The sequence below is a fragment of the Mustela erminea genome, chromosome 12 (assembly GCF_009829155.1).
Source record: "Mustela erminea isolate mMusErm1 chromosome 12, mMusErm1.Pri, whole genome shotgun sequence".
Lineage (NCBI taxonomy): Eukaryota > Metazoa > Chordata > Mammalia > Carnivora > Mustelidae > Mustela > Mustela erminea.
This window is the reverse complement of record NC_045625.1, coordinates 42435326-42460905: the sequence shown is the minus strand read 5'-3', so window position 1 is coordinate 42460905 and position 25580 is coordinate 42435326. Positions and strand designations below refer to the sequence as shown.

Sequence of the window (25580 nt, the reverse complement as noted above, 5' to 3'; positions counted from 1 at the left end):
TCTACTTCAAAACCAAAACAGTGTTACATGAGAGTAACAATCATTCTCCTCCTGTTTAACCTGCAACATTACGGAAACAGACCACAGGAATCACTGTCTCACTTTTACTTTACAGCATTATAGGAAGTTTTAGTTTTAGTTTTTTTTTTTTTTTTTTTTTTTAAATAATCTTAGCATGTGGGGCGACTGGGTGGCTCAGTGGGTTAAACCTCTGCCCTCAGCTCAGGCCATGATCTCAGGCTCTCTGCTCAGGAGCCTGCTCCCCACCTACCTCCCCCCACCCCCACCTGCTGCTCTGCCTAGTTGTAATCTCTGTCAAATAAATAAATAAATAAAATCTTCAGAGAAAAAAAAAAAAAAAGAATCTTAGCATGTGATGAATCAGTCTTAAAGAAACCTTTCAACTCAACTATTATATTGATGAATTACATTTTTTTTCCTGGAGTAAAAATGGCAATCTTATTTGTTTACCAGATTATAAGGTTTAGAGTCCTTGCACTTTCATTTTGGACACCTGTATTGGATACCTGAAGGAAATAACTTCAGCTTAGGTTATGGTAATATTTTATAACAGAAATTAAAAAAAATTACCCAAGCATTAGCTTACATTTGAAATGTTAATATTTAATTTAAAAATCAAATTGCAATCCTGTGAGTTAAGCATTAATTAAGTTAAAAATATAATAAAAACAATGATCATTATAAAGATTCCGGGCATTATAAGGAACCTTCAAATACATCTTTAAAAAAGAAAAGTAAAAAAGTTTAGCTACAACACAGACTGTCAGTCTTTCATTATCCTAACATGGCTTTTCTGAACAAATAATTGCTTAGAGACAAAATTTTGAAGATATTTTATTCAAAATTCCCCATCTAGGAGAAAAGACATATATCAATGTTTACACATGCTTTAATAACTTATTTCACTGTACAACTTACATTCTGTATCACAGTACAATAAACCAGCAAAGAAAATAATCAGTACTCCTTAGTATCATCTCACCTAGAAAGCACTGAGTAAGGGGTACAACAAGGTGTTATCTGTAAATTCTTTCATGACTAAGCCACAGAGGGCCAGTCATCCAGTACCATTTGTGTCTATAAATCAAGATGTCTATACTTTTCCGATCAGTGATGTGAAAGGCTAATTAGGACCTTTCAGAAAAGAACATGTTGGTTTTGGTTCAATTTGGTGAGCAACAGCAGAGGGGCTCTGTCACTTCTATCCCTTTCTTATGAATATTTTTCCCTTTTGTGTAGCTTCCACAGTTTTAAATAAAAATATTTTTGATGCTTGTATATACTATTCTGTCAAAACTATTCTAGTGCAGAATTATATTAATCAGTTATTTTATAGCTAGCAAAATGGTCCAAACACAATAAGGAAACACAAGAAATTGATCACTTAGTTTTTGCCCAAGTAGCACCTAGAAAAATAGCACATCAGTTAAGTTCTTCCTGCTTTCCTCACGTGATGCAGGCAAAGAAACCTGCCAACTTAAAAAATATGGGCAGAAATAGAAGAAGAAAAAGGACAAGATATTATTCTCTGCTCCTGAAAAAAAGATCTTACTAGTTAGTACATTCTCTATTGCATTCTATAATCTCGGGAGTCACAACTGCCAAATCAGGGTGAGAATCTACAAGAGGAAAATAAGATAAAAATGACTGACTAGTGTAATCTGTACTTCTTCTAAGTCATTATATTTTTCAAGAAAAAAAAAAGGCACAGGAGGTACACATTTCAATTTGGCTCAAAAATAATAAAAATTTAAATAGTTGGCAATAACTATTAAAACATAAAATCCAATTTCCTCTCTTTTCTTTGACAGAGCTCAACAAACAAGTACACAAACAAACACACACGCTGGCTATAGTTCACCACAATCCATGTATAGCATGACGTTTTCACACAGACTGAACCCTAAGGTCTACTAAAGTCTATAAAGTAGGATCTAATAATTGATTTGAATTAAACATCTGCCTGCTCAATATATTCTTCCTAAAACTTAACCTATGTTCAAGGAACACCAAGAGATGAAAAGACAACTAGTTTTATCTGTGAAAACTAACTCAGATTTCACTGTGGTACATGTAAACCATGAATTGTAAGTTTCAAACAACAGTAGTTGTGGTCAAGTTTATACTCCATTACGTATCTTTAAAAAATAGCAATAACATTTACTATGACTGTAAACCTAAGTCTGTATCCCAGGATAGCACATCTAGGGAAAGATGCACCCATTATAACCACACACCTGACATCCTCTTACAAGCTTGTGACAACTGTAGTGTAACTAACTTTAACTGCATTGCCGAGCAGGGCTCTAGGACATGACCCGAGGGAATGATGTTTCCCACACCACCAAGCTACTTCAGCAGCAGTCATGACTGTGACGAAATATACTTAACAAGTTACACATTTAAAAAGTCATTAGAACATCTCGTTCTTGTACACTAGTATAGAAAGGTCTTCCAAAGATAAACGAGTGTAAGCCTGGTTTAATTTTCTCAGCTAGAGCCATTATTATGTTAAGGTCGCCCTCTGCTGTTAAATCAAGGTCTATCTTCAGATTCCGTAGAGATTTAAAGGGCTTTTTCCCCTTCTGCCTATAAATAATGAAGAAAAAAAAATTTATGTTTAAAAATATAGAAAATGTCCCAAAGGAACAAAACAAAACACAATGCACAAAGGTTTTCATTCCATGTGGTTTCACTTACGTATCATCTTCTATATATTTTATTAGTGTCAAGGCTTTTCTGTGAAGGACGAGTAGAAACTGTGCAAGGAAAGTACTCCTGAGTGACAAACCAGGTTTCAAATGAAAAACCTACAGGAAAATGAAGCACTTTAATAAATTATTTGCTCCAATTCTTCTTATACAGCATGTTTTCATCACAGTGTTGACAACGTCTGGCAGATAACACACATTAGAGTAGTTCTCCACAACCATTTGCCCTGATGCCCCAACAGGAAGTAGAATCTATCTAGAGCAATCACGTTTTTCTGAAGTCATCTATTTTATCTTTGAAAATGAACTCAAATTTTGCATCCTACCTCAGAACACATCCCTATTTACTTTATTATTAAGAATCATGACATGGGGGGGCGCCTGGGTGGCTCAATGGGTTAAAGCCTCTGCCTTCAGCCCAGGTCATGGTCCCAGGGTCCTGGGATGGAGCCCCGCATCAGGCTCTCTGCTCGGCGGGAAGCCTGCTTCCCTCTCTCTCTCTGTCTGCCTCTCTGCCTATTTGTGATCTCTATCAAATAAATAAATTTAAAAAATCTTAAAAAAAAAAAGAATCATGACATAGGGCACCTGGGTGGCTCAGCTGGTTAAGAAGCTGCCTTCCACTCAGGTCATGATCCCAGGGTCCCGGGATTGAGCCCCATGTAGGGTCCCCTGCTTCTCCCTCTGCCCCTCCCTTGGCTTGTGCGATCTCTGTATCTCTCAAATAAATAAACAAAATATTTTTTAAAAATCATGATGTAGGGGCGCCCAAGTGGCTCAGTCTTAAAGCATCTGCCTTCAGCTTAGGTCATGATCCTGGGGTCCTGGGATCAAGCCCTGCATCGGGCTCCCTGCTCAGCTGGAAGCCTGCTTCTCCCACTCCTACATACCCATCCCTGCTTGTGTTCCCTCTCTCGTGGTGTCTCTCTGTCAAATAAATAAATGAAATCTTTAAAAAAAAAATCATGTTGTTATTTACTTTCATTTGTTTCATTACATATTTAACTTTTTCTGCCCATATCTCCAAATAAAACTGAAGCTCCCAAAAGTTGAACCATGCTTATAGACCAAGGATTTGAGATATTCTTCTCTCTCTACTACTGGAGGTAAGGGTACATGTGTAGTGGTAGAATGCTTTTATTCAGCTTGAGAAGCATGGCATTAATTGCATGACTATGAATAATCCCTGAACTAAGCAATATGTCACAGACCACATAGACCTGGATCTAAAGTTATGAGTTAATCTAAGGACCTCATCATTTCAAAGCTACCTCGATTATACTGCTTCCTGGCCTGGTCCCCAGAATATATGACAAAGCTGTTATATTAAGAAATAAGGCCCATATAATGTATAATTTCCTTCAAGTGTTAAATAGATATTTTTCAAAAGAATGAGACAATAGCGATGTTATTATTTCAGTATGAGTATACTGTTTTAAAGACATTTTGGCTCAATTAAGGTATATAAAAAATATTCTCCCTTCCCCAAAAGAGTGATAAGTTAGTGGTTGGAATTAAAACATTATTTGACTAGGATATATTGCAAATTTCATTGTTAATATATAGGCTACACCCATTAGCAATTCAAAAGAAGCAGCATGTAGACACTTTAGAAAGACCTGAAACATTACAAAAAGATAATGGCTTAAAAAAATAATGACTTAATTCTATTATGTTACATATATAATGTGGTATACATTAGAAATGTAGAAATGCAATGTAGTATACATTAGAAAACATATCATATCATTCATTTTGACAATCTCAGGTTTAACATTTACCTGATCCAGGAAGGCTTTTACTAAGGTGTCTCTGTGTAAGACATCTTGAAAAATATTCCTATGAAGAAAACAGCCCAAATGTTGAAATGGCTACTTTCCAAAATCCCTCACTCCAGCCAATAAATTAAATTCTTAGAAATGAAATATTACATATAAACATATTTATGAAAATTGTATGTGTGTGTATATACATATGTATATAAATCTAAATATATTTGGAAATAATAAATATATACTAATTTTAACTCAAGGATACACTTGTGTTTTACTGGAGTTTGTCAAGCCACTATGTCATTATTTTTCTCTTAAAGATATAAACAGTCCCATGGGGTGCCTGGGTGGTTCAGTGGGTTAAAGCCTCTGCCTTCGGCTCGGGTCGTAATCCCAGGTCCTGGGATTGAGCCCCGCATCGGGCTCTCTGCTTGGCGGGGAGCCTGCCTCCTCCTCTCTCTGCCTGTCTCTCTGCCTACCCATGGTCTCTGTCTGTCAAATAAATAAATAAAATCTTTAAAAAAAAAAAAGATATAAACAGTCCCAAGAACTGCACGTAAGTCGCTATCAATCTATCTTTGAACCGTCGCCTTATAAAAAAATGTTGAGAGCCTTAGAGAATAAATATGATTACTAATTCCTGCCATCTCAAAAAAAATAAAACAACAAGAAAAATAAACACCATTACCAGCAAAACCCAAAACAAAAGGTTAACTTATGTTATAGTAACTTGTAATACACTTTTCAGGAAGAAAAAGATAAAAGGCTAAATGCTAAGAGATATTCAAGTGGGATTAAGGAACATCGGTGACCACTGAGTTGTATCCACAAACCTATCACCAGGCGAGTTACATGAACTAACTACTCAGGAAAGTGTTATCTACCTTGACAATGATCAGAATAAGAAATTAAGACATAATACACCCCAGAGATAATGTATTTCTAACACACCATAAGGTAAGCAATTTTTCACTGAAAATGGTAGGGATCATCACTGAACTGACAAGAAAGGCAAACAAAGAGGGGTATGTGCATAGAGAAATAGGAAAGTACCTAAAATTTCCTACTCTAGGAGATGGGTGTACCAAATTACAGAAGAAGGAAACTGATGAAAAAAAAAATGCAGCAATGCATGATTACTAGCTGGCAGCACTCCTTTTCACTGTCTCTGTCATCAGTGAATCAGATGAAGTGACGCGTTAAAAAAGTTTATTTCCAGTGACTCACTTTTCATGTAGTGGCAGTGAATGAGATTATTTTTAGAAGTTAAAGTTAAAACGATCTTAAAAATAAATAATATTGCTTAAAGAAAACTAAAAAGTAAAATAGATCTGTAATAGGTAAATTTAATATACAATCTAATGGTAGAATATTATTTTTGGACAATTTCATGTTCAGAAAATTTACTTTGGAGTTGTAAATAAGTTTTAAAAATTAATGACCTTATTTTTTTTATCATCAGTAAAAGAAGACTAGCTGGCAAATCGAAGTCTGTCAAATCCGTGAAGCAATCAAACACAACTGGTTAAAATGAGTAAGAAATGCTAAAAGCATACACATACCTCTTCTAAAAAAATAAAAATAAAATTACTAGATGGTAAATCCATTCTAGAGTTCACTAAATCCCCCAAGAATGAGCTCTGAAGTAACCACAAAAAGGGGAGAAAATACTAAACACTTCAGTAAAGAAGAAAATGCCTGAAAGCATGGATTAGTTTTGAGAATTCCTACACATGTACCACAATTACCAATACTTGAAAAACTTGTCACCCAGATACAAAACAGAATTCCGGTTTTGACTAATTCATTTCCTAAACTAATTTCCTTCACACATTCCACGGAACCCACAAAAACAGTGGAGAGCTGGAAAGAGATGGTCCTAACGATGCATTCTTTCTTGACTTAGAGACATGTGAGGCTGGGGATCCCGCGGATGGGGTGTTCCTTTTCTATGCTTTTGGTCAACATCTTCTGTGTGACTATTGGTGCTCTGCATGTCCCCTGGCTCAGCTTCCAATGTTTCTTACAAATACAGGACAGGGTTGCTGGCTCCAATTTTATTGCTGCTTTATACACTCAAACAAGAATTAGCACAGTTAACATTTATTGAGCACATTATATGTGCTGGGCACTATAAATTGATTAAAGAGAACCATCAGGATATACTGCATTTCTTCTCCTGATTTAGAACCCAAGTATTTGGTTTGGGTTTTATAATTCTTTTTATCATTTCCCCCCTCTCTAATTGGGCCCACTTTCAACACTTTATCATTACTTGTTCTTTATTTAATTTACTGATCAGACTTTATGAATAAAAAAATGAAAAACACAATATAAAATGCAAATAAAAGAATGCTCTATAAACATATTTTCACAGTTCTGTTGTATTCACATATCAATATAAAAAAGACTCAGAATTATTTCTTTGGTTTAGATAACAAGCCTTTTAATGGCTCTTACATACTAGACTGTAGGCAATGTAAGTGTTGGGTCTCTATATTAGACAGTCCAACCTTACCAGCACCTATTACCATGCCTAGGGCCTCAATGTATATTTGTTATGTAACTCCTTGAATATTTACTTTTAGGGACTAATCTAACCTATCTCTGCAAAACATAATTCTATTAAGAAAAATAGACATCTAAGGAAAAAAAGGCAAGCTTAACCAAATTATTTCTTCGAGCATAATTCTCTTAGTAGTATTTCCTTCCTTTCAAACACAGGCTTTTGTTTTTACTCATAAAAGGTACAATTTCATAACACTGTTTAACAACAGTATCATTACATACAGATCTGGAGTGAAGCTTTCGTCTGTACAGATGATAGTATCCTGAGCCATGTCTTCTTCTGAAGTGGCTCTCCAGAACGCTGTCAGCTCAGACCTCATGTATCTACGCTGATTATAAATATGTTCGTGACATGGTGGCATCTGCTTGACAGTATTGACGTCCACATCTATGTGTGTGGTGGGATAGGGAGCATACATGACTTGCCGGAAGGGGAGCACAAAGCTTCCAGTTGAATCCTGTCATAATGAAAAGAAAATTTACTCTCTTTTATGCCAAAAGATATGAAGAATTATTTTTTAATTAGAAAAACTGGCTTTCCCAAGTCCATCTCTGGAAGTTTACCTCAGGAAATTAGTCACGATCGTGTGCAAAAGTTTTAGTGATATGTGTACTACAGCATTGGTTTAAACAGTAAAATACTAGAAAATAAGCTAAGCAGCAAAAAAAAAAAAAAAAAAAGTGCTTAAATAAATGAAAATGTTTTTTGTTTACTTGCTAAAAATTAATTTGAAGTTTATGTATTGATATAGAAAGATTTTCATAACATATTGTGGAAAATGGAGGTTAATATATGTGGAGGTGGCAGGGAGCTGTGTCAAAGATACATACAGAATAGAAAGATGAGAAAGATATATGCCAAATACATGCCAATAGTGGTTATTCATTGGACTATGAGATTATGGGGAACTTTATTTTCTTCTTGATTATTCACATGTTTTTTTAAATCTCAATGAATATGCATTTTTATAAGTAAAAAATGGACTTCTTTCCAGGTATTGTCATGCAGGCAGTTAAATACCATGTAAGAAGTATCTACTGTGTATGAAGCATGGTGGTATTGGTTACGAATACAAGAGAGACTAGTTTAAATTTTTTACTCTTCTAATGCTGTAGTAGACATCTTTATAAGTCAGTCTTTCCCCTTATACAATTGTTTCCCTAGGATGGAATTCCAGAAGTAGAGATAGTAGGTTAAATGTCTGAACATTTTTAAGGCTCCTGACATATAATGGTAAAGTATTTTCTGAAAGGCTTAACAATTTATACATGTACAGAAAACTGCTAAATATTTTTTCATTAAATTATAGCTTCAAGTCTTCCTCTACGCATCTCGTAGAGGTCATTTTCACGGATAAAATTACATAATTAAATAAGAGGGTGCTGAGGAAATAAAAGTACTAACTACCCTATTATGTCTGATAAAAAGAAATTCTAATTTTCATATTTGTGCAATTCAAATTGGAAATGAGTTTCCCTTAAGTAGTTTCTGTATTTAAATATTTAAACATTATTCTAAGCTCAGAGCATGCACACTACTGAAAATGCAAAAGCTGATTATAATTTTTATTTGCAACACTTTTTAAATATATTTTTTTCCCTTTGCTATGCCTAGATTCTCAAGAAAGCATTCACGATGAATCACATAAGCATTAGGAAATCTACTTTCTCACATCTTTTGACTATAATTGAAATATCAATGATAGATTCAGTAAAGAGTCTTCCCTGTAATTACTGAAAATAATTGCTAACTTACACATATCTGCTTTGCTCCCTGAAAAGTGGACTCAATTAGTTAGAGAAAGACAAGTACCATATGATTTCACCCATATGTGGAATTTAAGAAAAATAAACACCCTCCCAAATCCAGACAAACCTAAAAGCAGACTCTTCTTTTAAATCTTTTTTTTTTAAAGATATTATTTGACAGAGAGACAGAGATCACAGGTAGGCAGAGAGGCAGGCAGAAAGAGAAGGGGAAGCAGGCTCCCCACTGAGCAGAGAGCCTGACACGGGGCTCAATCCCAGAACCCTGAGATCATGACCTGAGCCAAAGGCAGAGGCTTAACCCACTGAGCCACCCAGGTGCCCCTAAAAACAGACTCTTAACTACAGAGAATAAAACGATAGTTACTAGAGGGGAGGTATGTGGGGGTGTAAGACAGCGAGTGATTAAAGAGTACACTAATCACGATGAGCACTGAGTAACGTATAGAATTGTAGGATCACTATATTGTATACCTGAAATTAATATAATGCTGTATGTTACCTATACTGGCATTTAAAAAAAAAAAGAAAACGAAAAGCAGACTCAAGTAAATAAAATGTTTTTTTAAATAATTAAAAAATACACACATGTGAATATATATCTGTGATTTGTTCAAATTCTATACACAGTTCTTGAAGACAGGAAGCAGTTTAAAATTTTCTTTCAATAAATGATACAGTACATAAACAAAAAATGCTAATGAAAATTCAAATTCTTTTCAGTTAAAAGAAAAAAAGTACCCATTTTTGATGTACACTTGATTCAAGCACGTATTAAAAACAAATAATCCTGAGGTCAGACAGGCAGCTATAGGAAACCAAAGAGAAACACACAAAAAGATACTCTAAGATGTTTTACTCATACTAATTATAAATCTGTAAGACATATACTCAATGCTCATTTCCTTGGCATATAAACATGAGATGTACTACATGCTAACACTCAAAATATATTTATAAAGAGTGTCAAAAATGATTTTAAAAAGTTGCTTTCAGTTTGACAAATGGAAGTTATACCTTTAGCAGACCTTGTACAAAGAGCCCTGACTCGTACTTAAATGATGATTCTGCTTCACATAATCTGGAACATTTTCTCTCTGCTGGAGTCAGAAAAAGGCATAATGTTCTGACTATCTGTAAAAGAAAATATTTTAGAATTAAAATAGGGAGTTAAAGGCCACTGGTTTGCTTATGAAAGAAATGTGAATAGAAACTTCAACTATTATTGTCAATAAAATACATCCTGAGAACAAAGTATTCCTTAGTCACCTTCACGAGTCCATAGGACATCACAGTTGTTGCTTAAAATAGGAATTCTGTGGTCAAGTAAGTTCGGGAAATGTTGGTAAATGCACTGTATGATATTTCAAAACCTTTAGTGTTTATGTATTGTGACCTTCCAGATGACAGATATAATATGCATACTATATTCAACATATTTGACCACGGAACCCTTATCTCACTAAGAACTAATGACTTAATTATTGATTTTATCTCCATAGAGTAGTAACTATTTTTCAAACAAACAATTCTGGACAAGAAAACTAAATGCAGTTAAATTAGGCAGAATTATGGCTCCTGTTGAATGGTGAAATCCCACTATAATGAATATTAGGAGTCTCCAAATCCTCCAATAGAATGAGAATTAATTCTATCAAATTCGATTTAAAATAAGCAAGCCATTGGTTGGGGCTTGGAAATCTATAATTCTAACAGGATTTGATCTATAGCTCTATTAGGAAAAGTAAAAAGCCATTTAAGTATGTTGGAATTCAGACTATGTTCAGACAGTTTTTCATTATAGAGTGATGGCAACCGTTTCATATTAAAAAAATAAAAAACAAGCAATTATGCCAGAAGAGGATGTGGGATGAAAAAAGTGTTTTAAAAACAAAAAGCCCCTCAGGGCGCCTGAGTGGCTCAGTCAGTTAAGCGTCTGCCTTCTTAAGCGTCTGCCTTCTTAAACGTCTGCCTTTTGAAGTGTCCGCTGGCTCAGGTCATGATCCCAGGGTCCTCCGATAGAGCCCCACATCAGGTTCCCTGCCCAGCGGGGAGTCTGTTTCTCCCTCTGCCCTTCCTTGTGTGCTCAGTCTCTCTCTCAGACTGTCTCAAAAAAATAAAAAAATCTTAAAAAAGTTAAAAATAAAATAAAACAAAATAAAATAAAAAACAGAGAGCCCCAACCACAGAGCTGCCTTCTTTCAAAAAGCTACTGGGAAGTCCTTCTGTGAAATCCAAAGGCTGTAGGTGACACAGATAGAAACCTACCTTCTTGGGGTAACAAATATAATAATAAATTGCTAGACCAATAAAGTAAGAGGTATACTAACCTCTCATAAATGGATGTATGAAAAATGTAATTTTGGTAAATTAAGGATCAGGCAAGCATACAGGGTAGCTTATTAAAAGAAAAAAATACAAATGAATTTGTCAAGGACATAATTATTCCTAAGATAATTCCTGTGTAAAACATAAAAAAGAAAAATCAGGTTTGCTTAAATTGATAGATAAGTGCAACTTACCTCTTTCTAATTAACAGTCAGTGAAGAAAAGTACAAAATCCCTTAGTTTTTGCCTAATGCTTGGAAAGATTCTGTTTCCCTCTCCCTCTGACCCTCCTCCTGCTTGTGATGGCTCTCTCTCTCAAATGAATAAATAAAATCCCCTTTTAAAAAATTAATTAATTAATTAATTAATTTATTTATTTATTTATCTGAGAGAGAAAGAATAAGAGAGGGAGTATGAGAAGGGGAGGGTCTGAGGGGGAAGCAGACTCTCCTCTGAGCAGGACTCAATCCTGAGACTCCAGGATCATGACCTGAGCCCAAGGCAGTTGTTCAACCAACTGAACTACTCAGGTGCCCCCAAATGAATAAATAGATCTTAAAAAAAAAAGGTACATGGTTATTATCCTATTTATTAGAAGAGATGTCAGAAAACAGAAGACAAATATTTTTTAAAAATACCTTATTGTAAGAAATTCTTAAAACTATACAATACTGAGAACTGTATAATATTTATGAATTATCAAAATGAAATGGATAAATGATTTCCTATTTAAGCAGCTGAACTTATTTTTGTCACAGGGTGTCACACAGTAATTTAGCCAAACTGTATTACCTCCTTATACTATTAGATTGTCTTGACTGCAAGCTAACTTTTAAATTATAATCCATGATATGTTAGCAGCATTAAGAAGTCAGATTATTGGCCAGATTATAAAATAAATTACCTTATTTACTTTTTCTGCACTGCTACCTACGACGACAGAACAGCCACAGGTTTGCAAGTGTGAGCTGATGGCACTGCAAGGAGAAGGAAAAAGATGAAAAACACTGCCAGTAAAAAAGTCACAAACTAAAACAAACAAACAAACAAAAAAGGGCAAGTGAACTTCAAACAACTGAGACTAGCTTGATGAATGCCAAGCTACAAGAAAAATGCCATCTCTTATTTCCTATAGTACTTTACATTTTCCGCAGGCCTTTCACAGAGATTCTCCCATTTGAACTTAAAACCCAGTTAGTAAAATATTACCATTTTATAGTGAAAGAAACTGAGGTGTAGAGAGGTTAAGTGATTTATTTAAAATCAAATGGGATTAAAAGTAATTATATGAATGGCTGACAGGCAGCAGAATCAGCACTGAAGTGCTTCTGAGTCAAGCTATGTAAGGCTTCTAGGTTAAAAACACTCACGTCTCTGAGATTCTCTGAGGAAAACTCTATGGACATAAGAAGCAAATGCTTTATCCTTTCATTTCTCATTGAAAAAAATAAAATTTCACAATATTCTTTAATTGTAAAGAAACACTAAGGTAGAAAATGAGATTATACATGCAGAGAGAGCACTTAGTATAGAGACTGACTCACAGGCACCTGATAAATTTTGGCTGTTATTATTGTTACTACATTTTCCTTCAAAGAAAGAGAAATACAAAATGTCAGCTATTATGTACTTATATGTTACAGGCGCTGTTTTAATGCTTAATATGATTTATCTCACTCAATTCTTACAACAAATCATATGAAGTAGATACTATTATTATTCCTATTTTACACATGAGGAAATGGGGGCACAGAGACTTCAGGTAGCTCGCCCAGGTTCCCAGAGCAATAACCCAGGGAATCTGGTTTCAGGGCCCACACTCTAAAGTACTAAAATCTGCTGAAAGAGAGAAGGATCAGAAAAAATACAAATAATTTTCTTTTCTAGGCCTAAATAACTTAATTCCATACAAACGAAATTTAATTTGTAAGGGTTCTGTGATATTGTGATTTTATATATGGTCTTCACTCACAGTACCCCAAACCCTTGGAATTTCCCAAGTGTAGGAAATGATAGAGATACCTTTGTTATGTTAATGAGGCAACTTTGGGAAAGCACTTAGGATGGGGACTGATTGCAGGTGGAGCCAAACTTGTGGCAAGGGTTAAAACTTTCAGTCCCTCCCCTTAACTTCTGGGGAGGGAAAAGGGGCTGGAGGTTATCTCCAACGGCCAATAATTTAATCAATCAGGCCTATGAAATGAAGCCTCCATGAAAACCTAAAAGGAAGGAGTTTGGAGAGCTTCTGGGTTAGTGAACACGGGGATCTCGGGAGAGTGGTATGCCTGGAGAGAGTATGGAAGCACTTCACTCTTTTCCCAGACCTTGTCCTAGGCATCTCTTCCATCTGGATGTTCATCTGCATCTTAGATTCTATTGTTTATAATAATTAAGTAAATGAAATGTTTGAGTCCTGTGAGCTGCTCTAGCAAATGAATGGAACCCAAGGAGGGGGCTGTAGGAACCTGATTTATGGCCAATTGGTAAGAAGTCCAGGTAATAACCTGGAATTGTTACTGGTGTCTGAAGTCCAAGGAGGGGATGGCTGGGACATTCAATCTGTTGCCAGTCAGTCAGATTGGTGTCAGGGGGGTAGAGGAGACACAGTCTTGTGGGACTGAACTCTTAACCTATGGAATCTGACACTCTCTCCAGGCAGAGAGTGTCAGAACTGAATTAAATTGCAGGACACTGACTTTGTATCTATAACATTGTTTGTAGGGAACCCCCTTGACGCTGAAAGTGGGTCAAAGAACTCCCTTCAGTTTTAGTTTCAGCTTTAATGAGAAGTAAAGTAAGAAACCAGAACCAAACAAGAGACCAAGATTTCTTGCTGGGACACTGTGGAAACTCAGCTTCCTTAAATATTAAAAGAGTAACATCAAATGTATCACAGACATGTCATAAATGAAAAAATAACACAAAGCTAAGTAATAGTTTAAATATGCAACACTGTTCCTAGAATAATTTGGGTAGCTAGTCTCATTGTTTTCATCCTTCCAAATTGTGTCATAGGTGAGCCTAAGATTTCTACCTGCTTTATCCATCTCTTACAAAAAGAAACAAAATCCTTACTTGAGAAGAAAGCCTTCATGACAGCTGTCACCAATATCATCATCATTGAGCACTGTGTCAGCTATCTAAAACACACAAAAAAACAACAACAAAGTTATTCTGGCTATACTACAGCATTGAAATAACACTCTTAAATACACAAGTTTTCTGAAGTCTGGGTTTAATATGACACATTGCCCTCATTTCTAAAGCATCAAGAATCCCAATAAAACAACCTCTGTGCACTCTATAAACTTCTAGAAGAACAAATGTGAAAACCGGTCAGGCAGGTTAAGCAATAATTTTGACAAGAACAACTTCCTCTTGTGGGCTGTCAGAATCAGGAGACTAAACTTAATGACAAAGTCAGAAAGAAACAAGAATAATTTTCCTAAATATTTCTCTACACACACAGAGTGTGTGATTCAAAATGCCAACAAATGATTAAGAAAACTATATTAGTGAATGTCAATAAACTTGTGCTAACCACCACTGAATGGAATACTGCTTTGTTACAAAAAGTATCGCACTAAATACTGATTGCTTCTATAAGGTCTGGAATTCTCCTACTTCTAAGAAATACAAAAGTAGTGAAATAAAACTAAATAAATGTAATTCTGCCACAACTATCACTGACCAAAAAAAAACCTCTGTTTGGCTATAAAACTCAGGGTTTTATATGTGTTTGCTAAAGAGGCTGATACTTCATATGAACAGTACATATGACAAAAAATGCATACTACTAAAATTAGAATACTACTAATATACCTAACAGTAATATAACTCAAGAGAAGGATAAGAGGTACCATTATTCCTATTTAATAATATAAGAAAGAACTTACATCTATTTCTTCAGGAACACTGTGTGATTTCATAGATGAAAGCAGTTCCATTACAGGAATTACTTCGCCAGTAAGCATTGGAATAATACTCTGACCCTGTACAAAAAAGCAAAATGAAGTGAAGAAAACTACACAATGAAGGTATTCCTGGCTTTCTGAAAGCTTGAGTTACAACCACTTTGCTTTTATGAAAGACCTACATTAGTACCTGTTTTCGGTAACCAAGAGAAATCTGAAGAGGATTTCTGCTTTTACCAAAAAAAAGGTGAAAAGCTAAAACAGTGTCGAGCATTTGTTTTGAAGGACCCATTACAGAAGGTGGCGCATAGCCTGAGTCCAAGGGCGGCCTGGCTGAGCTCCTGCCCTGGGAACTCTACTCAGCATCTCAGCATCAAGCTGCCTTGACTTTGGACCGTGTCTGTGAGCATCTGTGCATTAGCTTGATTTTTTTGTGCATCCATTAGTAGGATGTGTTCTAAGGTATCAGAGATGCTTAAGGGGGTTATTTTTTGGGTCTGGGAACACTCAAAAACTTTTCCATATAAATTAATGGTAACCACTTCTTTATGGTCATTTCAGTGTATAACATGTTTTTACAGGAACTCTCTATTTTTGGATAGTGGGGGAAAACCTGTCTAGGATAAATGGGGCAATAAAAGAGTAAGAGCTGACAACAAAGAACATCCTTTGATAGAAATACCTGATAACTTGTTAAAACACAGCCCCAAATAAGTCTACTACTTCAAAACATTTCTAAAGGATGTACAAACTATTTAAAACTAATTTTCACTCTTCCAGGAATGATTTTCTTTAGTTAGAGTGGAATCATTGGCTTGTCACTTAGCAATCCAGCAATAATTAAATTACCATGCCAAATTTAGAAAGGATTTGCTTTGATAATTATTTGAGATATAAAAAATTCTTATTGATGCATTTTATATTTAAAAATAAGGAAAACCAACCATAAAAAATCTTAGAAGTACTCAGCAAAAAACTCCCTAGTAAAGCTTGAGTCAATATATTCACAATAAGTGTTAGTACCCAGATGCAAATTAAAATCACATATATCATAAGCATCAATAAAACATACATCAAAAATACAATTTTGAAATTTGTAGTGTCTAGAATGAAACTGAAACCTCAATATGGAACATCACAGATATAGAGTGTCTCAAAGATGGGTGATCTCTCATTTAGTCATTACCATCACCCCGCCCCAAATTCTTGAACCATCCTGAATATGTAAACTTTTAGAGAGAGAGATGACAAACTTCTTGTAACACATCTGTTAATTTTTAGCTAAACATGTTTTTAAAATCACATATTAAGAATAATCCAATAATAGTTTTTTTCTCACTCATCTCTCAGGAAACTATTTTGTTCAAACTTTTCACATGTGTCTTTAAATCTCAGTCATTCCTAGAGTCATTTTTTGAGTGATTATACCCAGTTTTTCAGAAACTTGGGAATTTAAATGTGATGCTGTCTGTGGAAATTTTATGCCAAGTCATAAGCCTCCTTGCATCATATAGAAGGTTTCATTATTTTAAAAAATTCATCCTGTAGTAACCTCCAAACACAACCACTCACTGTTTCTGCTCTTTAAATTTTTTAAATGCCTGCTCACAATTACAATCAACACATGCAATTCAACAATAATGACTAGCTATAAAGTGATTTCCTTATAAAGTGATTTATCAGATGATAGCTACAAGCATCCAAAACTTGCACTGAATGAAGTCAGTGACTGATTCCAGACTAATGTGTCATCCCCAAATAGTATTTACTTATTCAAAATAAAATCATGCACATAATATGAGATTTGTAAGGATTCAATTATCCAAAATAAAATCATGCACATGATACGAGATTTGCAAGGATTCAATTTATCAGGCAGCTTCTTTGCAGAAAGGATATCTGTAGGAAAATATCTTCCCCTATGTTTAGGCATATATGTAGTGCCATAAACTATATCTCAGATATTTACTGTAACTGAATGCATATCCTCATCAAAGCTTAACAAAAGAACGACTACAAGCCTGAACACAGAAGAAACTCAAAAGAAAATACAGGTTTCTCTTCCTCCTGTGACTTCTCTAACTTGGAACTTCTTAGCAGGAGAATGTTTCCCCTTTAAAAACCTCCAGTTTGTCTAAATATACAGAAGAAGAGGATAACATTTTAGAAGAGCCCTTAAAACAGAAATAAAACTTAAGAGTGGTAAATTTTTTAAGTACAGGTCTGGTTTGAAAAAAAAAAAAGTCCCAGGAAAAACAGAATTTTATTGGGTCTTAAATTTCTTTATTGTTAGGTAATTCTACTAACTACTCCATAACTAGTTGGTAAAAGTGCCCCCAATGCTTGGCACTCAGTGTTCATCAACAAACAAGGCCAGGCATCTCTGGGTAAAGGGAAACCTTTTCTGGTAAGTGTTAGACCTTTCCCCAGGATTACCTCCTCTGACCTGGAAGGTTATTTACAAAAATATAGATATAATAACAATTTTGTAAAGGAAGTCATTTTATAGGGTTTTGTATTTTCCTGGTTTAAGTTCTGTACATTCACAAATTTTTAGAACAGTTACTGTTTAAAGTACTATTTTGTCTTAGGCATGCTGTAGGAGAACCAGAGTAAAGACAACCCCGTCATCCTTAGACTAGAGTTCAACACAAGAAATACTGAGGGTGGCCGGAGGCAATGGGAGTTAAGGCAAAGAACTCTTTCTCCACTGGAGATACCCCTTCAGGACATCTCTGCCCTGCAGTGAAATGGTTCGTATTTAATTTCCACAAGGGAAACCACATTGAGGCAGTCATGCATCTCAGACCCTGGTGCCTGTGCCCTAAGGAGATATAAAGCCATGGGAAAACATAGCATGTTTCCCAAGAGACTTCACATAACCAGAAGGCTGATCAGAAAGGTGAGGAATATCACTGGTAAACTGCAACATTAAATAGATAAAAAATAACTAAAATATAAATCATGAGTTTTAAAAATCCAGCATGAGACTTCAAGTAAATATCATGCTTAGAACTGTCTGTTTCCCCAGCTATCTTAGAGGAGTATACTCACTTCCCTCCTATTATAACTACGTCTACGGAAATGTTTAAGAAGCAATGCCTTAAAAAAAAATCTCATATAAAACTTAAAATTTTTACTATGAACCAGTTATTTAAAACATACTCTGGGCAAACAGAAAAAAAAAGGTAGCAAAATTGCTATTATTAACTTATTTAACTAAGTCTAAGATATGAAAATTTTCATCCAGTTTATTCCATTTATTTCCATAAAGGTTCTGTTCATTTTCATACTGACTCTGTCAAAATAGGATTGGTACAGCTTCAAGGCAGTAAGAAAATTAGCCCTCACTCTTCTATAGATGCATGACATGAGTTTGGTGGTGTTTGATAGTACGCAGTCTGTACCTTACCTGATCTTCCATTCTTTCCGTGCCTTCTAAGACTATCTTCTGCACATTTTCTTGCCTTTCCTGAGCAAGAGAAAATTCATTAAAATTAACAAAACATTGTGATATTTGTTTATTTTTCACAATGTAGTTAAGTGGCAGACATGTTATTGTGTAATTCAGTTCATGAGAAAAATATTTTCCACATTAGGGCAGAAAAAAAAAGGGAGGGAGCAGGAAATTAATCCAACAAATCCATTTTCTTATAAACAATACAAAATAAAATAAAAATACCCTTTTCTCTGCAGGTAAAAAAAGATACTTATCAGAAAATAGTCAATGTAACATGTGTGCATGGTTTCACAAAGGAAACTAATGGTTTGTACTTTTCAAATTAAGAAAGATCAAGTTATATGTATCTGGGCTTTCCTGATTTAAAATGATTTTCATAAACATTTAAAATTAAAAAACAGGGTGCCTGGGTGGCTAAGTGGGTTAAGCCTCTGCCTTTGACTCAGGTCATGATCTCAGGGTCCTGGGATCAAGCCCTGCATAGGGCATTGGACTCTCTGCCCCATCCCCCTACCTGCCTCTCTGCCTACTTGTGATCTCTGTCTGTCAAATCAATAAATATTAAAAAAAAAAAAGAAAGAAAACACAGTATGCAAACATAGTAAAACACTCTTCTTCTCAAAGATACTACTCCGCCTTACTAGGAGTAAAAGCCTTACAAAACTAATAGCTATTTAACTAGTATCAAAACTGTACTAGTGTGATACTAGTACTAAACTGTAAAGCAGAAAGGAGAGTTAAATTTGTTCTTCATGTCTGCCAAAAGTACATGAAAATATAAATATCACTAAATATTAAACTACAGCATTTAGGGGAGGAGAGTAATTTCCTCTGGCTTGACCTACAAAATTAAAAGGAACATCTCCTAGAAACTACTTTGTGTAACCTCCTCATTTTACAATTTTCAGAACTTGGCAAAGAAGTTAAAGAGACCAAAGGCTACATGGCCAACTGCTTATGAAACACTTGTTTTGAACTGCCTGTACCTACACACAGTATCAAGTGAAAAACAGGGTCAGGCAATGCAAAAAGAGAAAAGGTTTTATAGTTAAACGTTTCCAAGACAAACCTAGACTCTAAGTTTACTACGATATTCTCAAGTTCTCTAAGCTTTAGCTTTTACTTGTACCATAGAACTATCATCTCCTACCTTCAAGGGTTATTATAAAGACCACTGATATCAGATTACTAGAACTATCTAATAGGGCAGATCCAAGTAAGAGCTACTGTATGAAGTTAAGCGCATGTAATTTCTAAAAATTAGATATAAATGCATCAGAAGATAAATTTTCAATGGCCAGGTTAGCATGATTAATAAGCTCAAAAACCACTCACCTTGTGCATCCATATCCTTCCTTTCCTGATAATGTGTGTTAATCTATCAACACACACTCTGTGAAGTGGGAGGTAGAAGCTGAGTTCTGTCTGTGGAAGTATAATTGATAGACCATATGTGCTCCTATCTCCATTCCAGTTTCCATCAAAGATTAACGAAACAATAATTACTCCTTTTTCAGACAAGACAAAAAACTTTACATCTATAGCCCCACTCTCTGCATTTCGGAGGATTTCTCCATTTAAGGTGTGGTTGGCAAGAAAAGTTATTTCTCCATCGCTGAGAAGTAGCTGTTCTGTCTTTGGAGCCCAAATATGTCTAACTCTAGGACCAAGAATATTGTCCCAGTAAGCAAAAGTAGCTGCTAATAAAGGTGATTCACCACTCAGAGCAATCTCTGTCTTGGCAACAGCTGGAGATGGTGGTGGACAGAGATTCGACATCACTGCATCCCATTTACCGTATTATCCAAATGCTCCAGGGATATCTAAACAATAACATACAAAACCAATGATTAGGTTCAGCAATTGTAAAGTCATACATCAGAAATTCAAAAGACTTGGGCCTATGTGGTTCTTTTCTTCAGTCAAAAAGGATTTGGAGAGATGCCTGGGTGGCTCAGTGGGTTAGGCCTCTGCCTTGGGCCCAGGTCATGATCTCAGGGTCGTGGGATTGAGCCCCCCAACAGGCTCTCTGCTCAGCAGGGAGCCAGCTTCCTCCCACTTTCTCTGCCTGCACTGTGCTTACTTGTGATCTCTGTGTCAGATAAATAAAAAAAACTTAAAAAAAAAAAAAAAGATTTGGAAACACATCCCCTACTAGAATAGACATTTGACTACCATGGCAGGTGCACACTAAATACTTGTTAATACAATGATAATCTTATAATACATAGTAACTTGTCACCTATATTCAGGGAATATACTTGAAAATCCAAAGTATTAATGATCCAAAAAAGGGTCTTTGAACATTAATACGAAATGTCATATACTAAAGCTCGTAGAATAGACCCTCACTGCCCCCAAATATCCAGTCTATGTGCAATATAATGATTGGATATTTGGTTCCTGAACCACAGCAACCAAGAGAGCAAATTGGGAAAGGGAGAACTCAGCTAGAGGCCACCATACCTGTTGTGGGTTGAACTATGTCCCCTCCCCCCACTAAATATATGTATGCTCAAGTTCTAACCCTTTGTATTTATCAATGTGACCTTATTTGAAAATAGGTATATTCGAATTAAGATGGGGTCATACTGGATAAGGGTGGATCCTAGTTCAAGGACTGGTGTCCTTATGAAAGATTTAGAGACACATGGACGAAGAGGAAACAGGGCTATGTAAAGACAGAGATAGGAATTAGAGTGATAGGACTTCAAGCCAAGGAAAGCCAAACACTGCTGAGAAGTACTGTGAGTTAAGAGATAAGGAAGAGTCTTCCTTACATCTTTCAGAGAAGCATGTCCCTACAGATACCTTACTTTGGACTTCTAGTTTTCAAAACTGTGAGAGAACAAATTTTTGTTGTTTTACATCACTCAGTTTGTGGCCCTTTGTTATGGCAGTCCTAGGAAACTAGTAAAGACACCTGACAGTAGGAACACCTTAAAGCTGTTAAAAGGTGGTGGGGGTGGGAGAGAGAAAAAGTAAAGGAAAAGAAAAAAGAAAAAGAAGAGAGAAAGAAAGGAAGAAAAAAAGACAAAAAATTTCAAAGACACAATAAGCTAGAGCCATAATAAAAAAATGAGGTTAACAGTACTGTTATTCTCAACAAGCTCTCTGGGTTTCAGGATACTAAAGCCCAAGACTGGTGTCTGAAATAACACTGAAACATCAAGATGAAGATAAATATGTTTAATATGCTTCTTAAATTTAAGAAAGCAGTGCAGCAGTACTAAGTTCATTACAAAGAGTTCTATACTAAATGGCTAAACTAAAAAGCTTCAGTTATTTAGAACATGTAAAGAACAAAGTGACTGAATGGATATTAGTAAAAGCCTTTCACTCTGCTAAGAAAATAGACACGGAGAGAAAAGCTAACTGCCCAAGGTCACAGAGTCAAGTAAGAATCAAGGTCTCCTATAAATTTTAACCCACTGAAATCTTAACACTCTAAAGCTATATACTCTCTGTGATTTTAGTGTAAAATGTATCATTCAATCAGTGAAGCATGTTACTGGATCCTGGGGTTGTGGGTTTGAGCCCCCCATTGGGTATAGAGATTACTTAAAAATAAAATGTTTTTAAAAATTGAATACGTGTATTGAAAGGCCTAAAGTGAAAAGAACCATAACAATTACATTAAAGCAAGTCTAAAATTGGGGAATCTATTCATCGTAATGATAAAGGGTAGCAATTTATAGGTGAATTATGATATACCTATCTTTGCCTATGGGACTGCTTTGGGAGGCAGCATTTGCTCTATAACGACAATTAATTTACTTAACGAATTTTATCTACATCTTGTCAAGAGAGTTCAGAGACTGCTCAAAAGCAGTGGCTTCTATTTTTAGAGTATCAGATGAGCATTTTTATCATGCATGTCAAGAATAGGTATACAGAACTTGGCAAAACACTTTATAGTATGCATGTGTTGAAATGACAACGTAAAGGCAATTAATGATGTATTTTTTAGTTCAAGAATTCATTTAGGGAATATTTACTTTTTAATGTGTTATATCAACATAATAGTCTTAAAAGTACTATCCTGGACATAAACTCTCTAGCTTATTTAATTATCCACTGTTCTGAATAAAACGTAAACAGTTTACAAGATAGCAAACAGGAAGGTAATTTGAATTCAAACTGTAATGATGCCATTGTCATCATTAATAATAAACTGGGGGCAAGGAGATGAGTTAACACACAGCCACAAAATTATACTGTAACATTTTCCTTTTGTTCTTTCTTTTTGGATTAAAAAAGGTGAATAATCATAAGAACAATATTTTAACTCAAACATTTCATCATTATGTTGGAAATAAAAGCATTTCCTAAAACCAAACTGAGTCCCAGCGCAAAATCTGGTTGGATTATGGGAAAATTTTAAACTGTGAAAATTAAACTATTACAGACCATTAATTACATTTATATTCATTGCTATTATCATTAGAAAGAAAACAAAAGACAAGCATCATGTTGAATTGCTTAGGTTAAAATTCTTCCAAAATTAATAATTTTGAGAAATGTTACAGAGAAGTATAATAAGGAGAGCTGTAAAAATAATTTTACTAACACTTAAACTCATCATCTTTGGTAAGGAAAATCCATATACATAAATATGACTGAAAAAATTCAGGTCAAAACCAATAGTCTTATCTATATATCTACAGTAGTTGGCTACTCCAGGTTAGCAAACATTAGCCATAAGAGTCTTTTGAGGGAAGCCAGGATCCAAATTGGGTGACACGGTGGCTTTCTACTCCTGTAAACAAAGAATAGGGTTCATGAGGATGTACCCATATACTTTCTGAAAATAATCCAACATATGCAGACATTAAAGATTATATTAATTACTATCTGTTAAAACTGTTAGCAGAGTATAAGGTTCAAAGCTTTGCTTTTTCTTAAACCTTTGCTAAAAACTAGCATCTCTTCTCCCACTGGTATTTAGAAAGTTGATTGGTCCACTGCTGTTGTAAATCCAAATTCAGACATCATAAGGCTCACAATTCTTGTAACCATGCTTTCTGTTTATTTTCTCCCAGCCCTAAAAGCAGCAGGGTCCTAAGCCAGCCCACTTTCCAAAAACAGACGCTGCCCAGGCCAACTTTAATGACAGTGAACTGTTAACACCAGACTGTTTGCAACATTTTCTAAGTTTTTATCAAAATTCGCAGATGAAATTTTTATCAGTGTTAGTCTCTCACTGATCCAAGTTTCTCACATAATAGGCAGGCTAACACACACTACTCCTTAGAACTACTTAATTAACATAGAGCCCAAGGGCAGGCTTGAAAGCTAGGAGTCCTCATTGTTTTTTGTTTTTGCTTTTTCTCCGAAAGCAAATTTTGGACTCCTAACAGAGCCAAATAAAGAGACTATTTTATCAACTTCATAAAGAGAGAAAAAAAATTTTTTTTAACACCTAGGTGTAACTTTCCTGGAGCAGGTTAGTGCTGGCTTTGTGCACAATAAGCAATGTGGTCTAGAACTTCTCTCATTTTTGTTTTAGATGTATAAAGAGTAGTCAATCATGAGGCGATTTCCAACTAATTCAGGGCTTTCCCAGAGTGGCAGGGTTTGGATGAGGTGCTGGCCAACGGTATCTGTGTCACATAACCCCATCATATTTCAAGTATTCTGACTCCGTATTATTAATCTTCCATATATTCTCGCTTCTGTAAGGTTCCCAATATGTTAAAAGTTTTCTAAAGTCTGTTAAAGATGGTTATCAAACAGTCTTTTTCAAATTAAAAGTACAAATTAAATGTACAGCCAGACGTGTTGGGTCCCCTTGCTTTTCATCACAGGTGAGGGATGGAACAGTCTATGGGAACTTCTCCACTGGCCACAGGCACCGTTACTTCTCTAAGGCCTAGCAATCTCCGTTGTTTCTGAAAGGGTCCTCTCTCTCGGGCAAGAGCATGACCTCCGTCTGTCTCCTGAACACGGGAGCCTGGCGGGGCAGGGGGTGATTCACATGCCGTGTGGGCACGTCAGACGTGTAATCAGTGCACTTCTTTCTGCAGCACATCCTACCAGTCCGGTGATGCTCAAGTCATCATGGTCACTTCCTTTATGTGTAACCTCACGGCCCTGAAGCAATCAAGTCAGGACCCACACAGTGGGAATACAGCCCGTCTCGAATTGCTCCTCAAATTCACAGAGAATGGGCCATCTTTAGAAACCTGCTTTCAAATTGTGTAGCCATGTGGGATCTCCCCCCACAGCTCCCCGTGCCATTCCACCCGGCTTTATCTCCGCTCAGACCCGGGCTTGGGGTTCACCGCGCCACCCCCGCCCTCTGGCCTTCCCCAGAGACAGGCTTCTCAGTGCTCGAGGCGCTTTCCCTTGAACCCGCGGCGCAGGTGGTCCGACGGGTCGGTCTGGGTCTCACACCGAGTCCCCGGGAAGCGGCCGGCTCGCGGACCGCCGGCGGGAATGAGGGCCAGAGGCCCAGTCCCCAGCCCCTGGTCTCCGTGCCGCCGCCGCCGCCGCCGCCGGGAAGCCGGGGGCCCGGATGGAGACAACTACTAGTCACCAGCTGGAAAACCCGACGCCGGATTTCGGTCTGGGAGCACAAGCCGAGCCCTGGGGAGAGCTGCTGCCACCGCCGCGGCCCTCGCACGGTCCCTGTACCCCGACCCCAAGCAGTCGCCTGCCCGCCGGCTTCTCACTCACCCAGTCGCCAACGCCTGCGACTCAGGCGCCGCGGGCGCAGGGACCGCAACCGCAGCCCGGCCACCGCCCCGCCCCACCCCCTCGCCCCGCCCCCGGCCCCGCCCCTAGCGCGCGTCCCGACCCCGAACCCGCTTCACGCCTCGGTTGTTTCACGCTTGGTACTCTTCTTCTGGGTAAATTTTACCCAGTCGTTCGCCCATCACCTTCAATGAATACTACGACAGGAAGGGAGGGGAGAAACGGTGAGGAAAACAAAAGCGCACACCTCCTAAGCACACGCCTCCTGCTCTCTCTGGACCCCGCCCCCGAAGGGAAGCAACCGGGCAGCAGGGATGGTTGACGCGTCAAGCGCCATCTTTTG

At 36.6% G+C, this 25580-nt stretch overlaps 1 protein-coding gene across 3 annotated transcripts; it reads right to left on the bottom strand.

Annotated features, from left to right (window-relative positions):
• Nucleotides 1-842: 842 nt before the first annotated feature.
• On the bottom strand, nucleotides 843-25580 carry C9orf72 (C9orf72-SMCR8 complex subunit). 3 transcript variants are annotated; one of them, XM_032307291.1, is made up of 12 exons: nucleotides 25220-25318; nucleotides 23112-23300; nucleotides 19877-20364; nucleotides 18494-18553; nucleotides 15064-15159; nucleotides 14243-14307; nucleotides 12072-12144; nucleotides 9857-9973; nucleotides 7295-7530; nucleotides 4514-4571; nucleotides 2722-2831; nucleotides 843-2610 (listed from the first exon to the last, which is right to left on the bottom strand). In XM_032307291.1, exons 3-12 carry the CDS (start codon nucleotides 20318-20320, stop codon nucleotides 2424-2426), a joined length of 1446 nt encoding a protein of 481 aa, XP_032163182.1. In that variant the 5' UTR covers nucleotides 20321-20364; nucleotides 23112-23300; nucleotides 25220-25318; the 3' UTR covers nucleotides 843-2423. The 3 variants fall into 3 exon arrangements, with proteins under 3 accessions (XP_032163182.1, XP_032163184.1, XP_032163183.1); XM_032307293.1 differs by lacking the exons at nucleotides 23112-23300; nucleotides 25220-25318 and adding an exon at nucleotides 25485-25580 and having other exon boundaries at nucleotides 2424-2610; XM_032307292.1 differs by lacking the exon at nucleotides 23112-23300 and having other exon boundaries at nucleotides 2424-2610.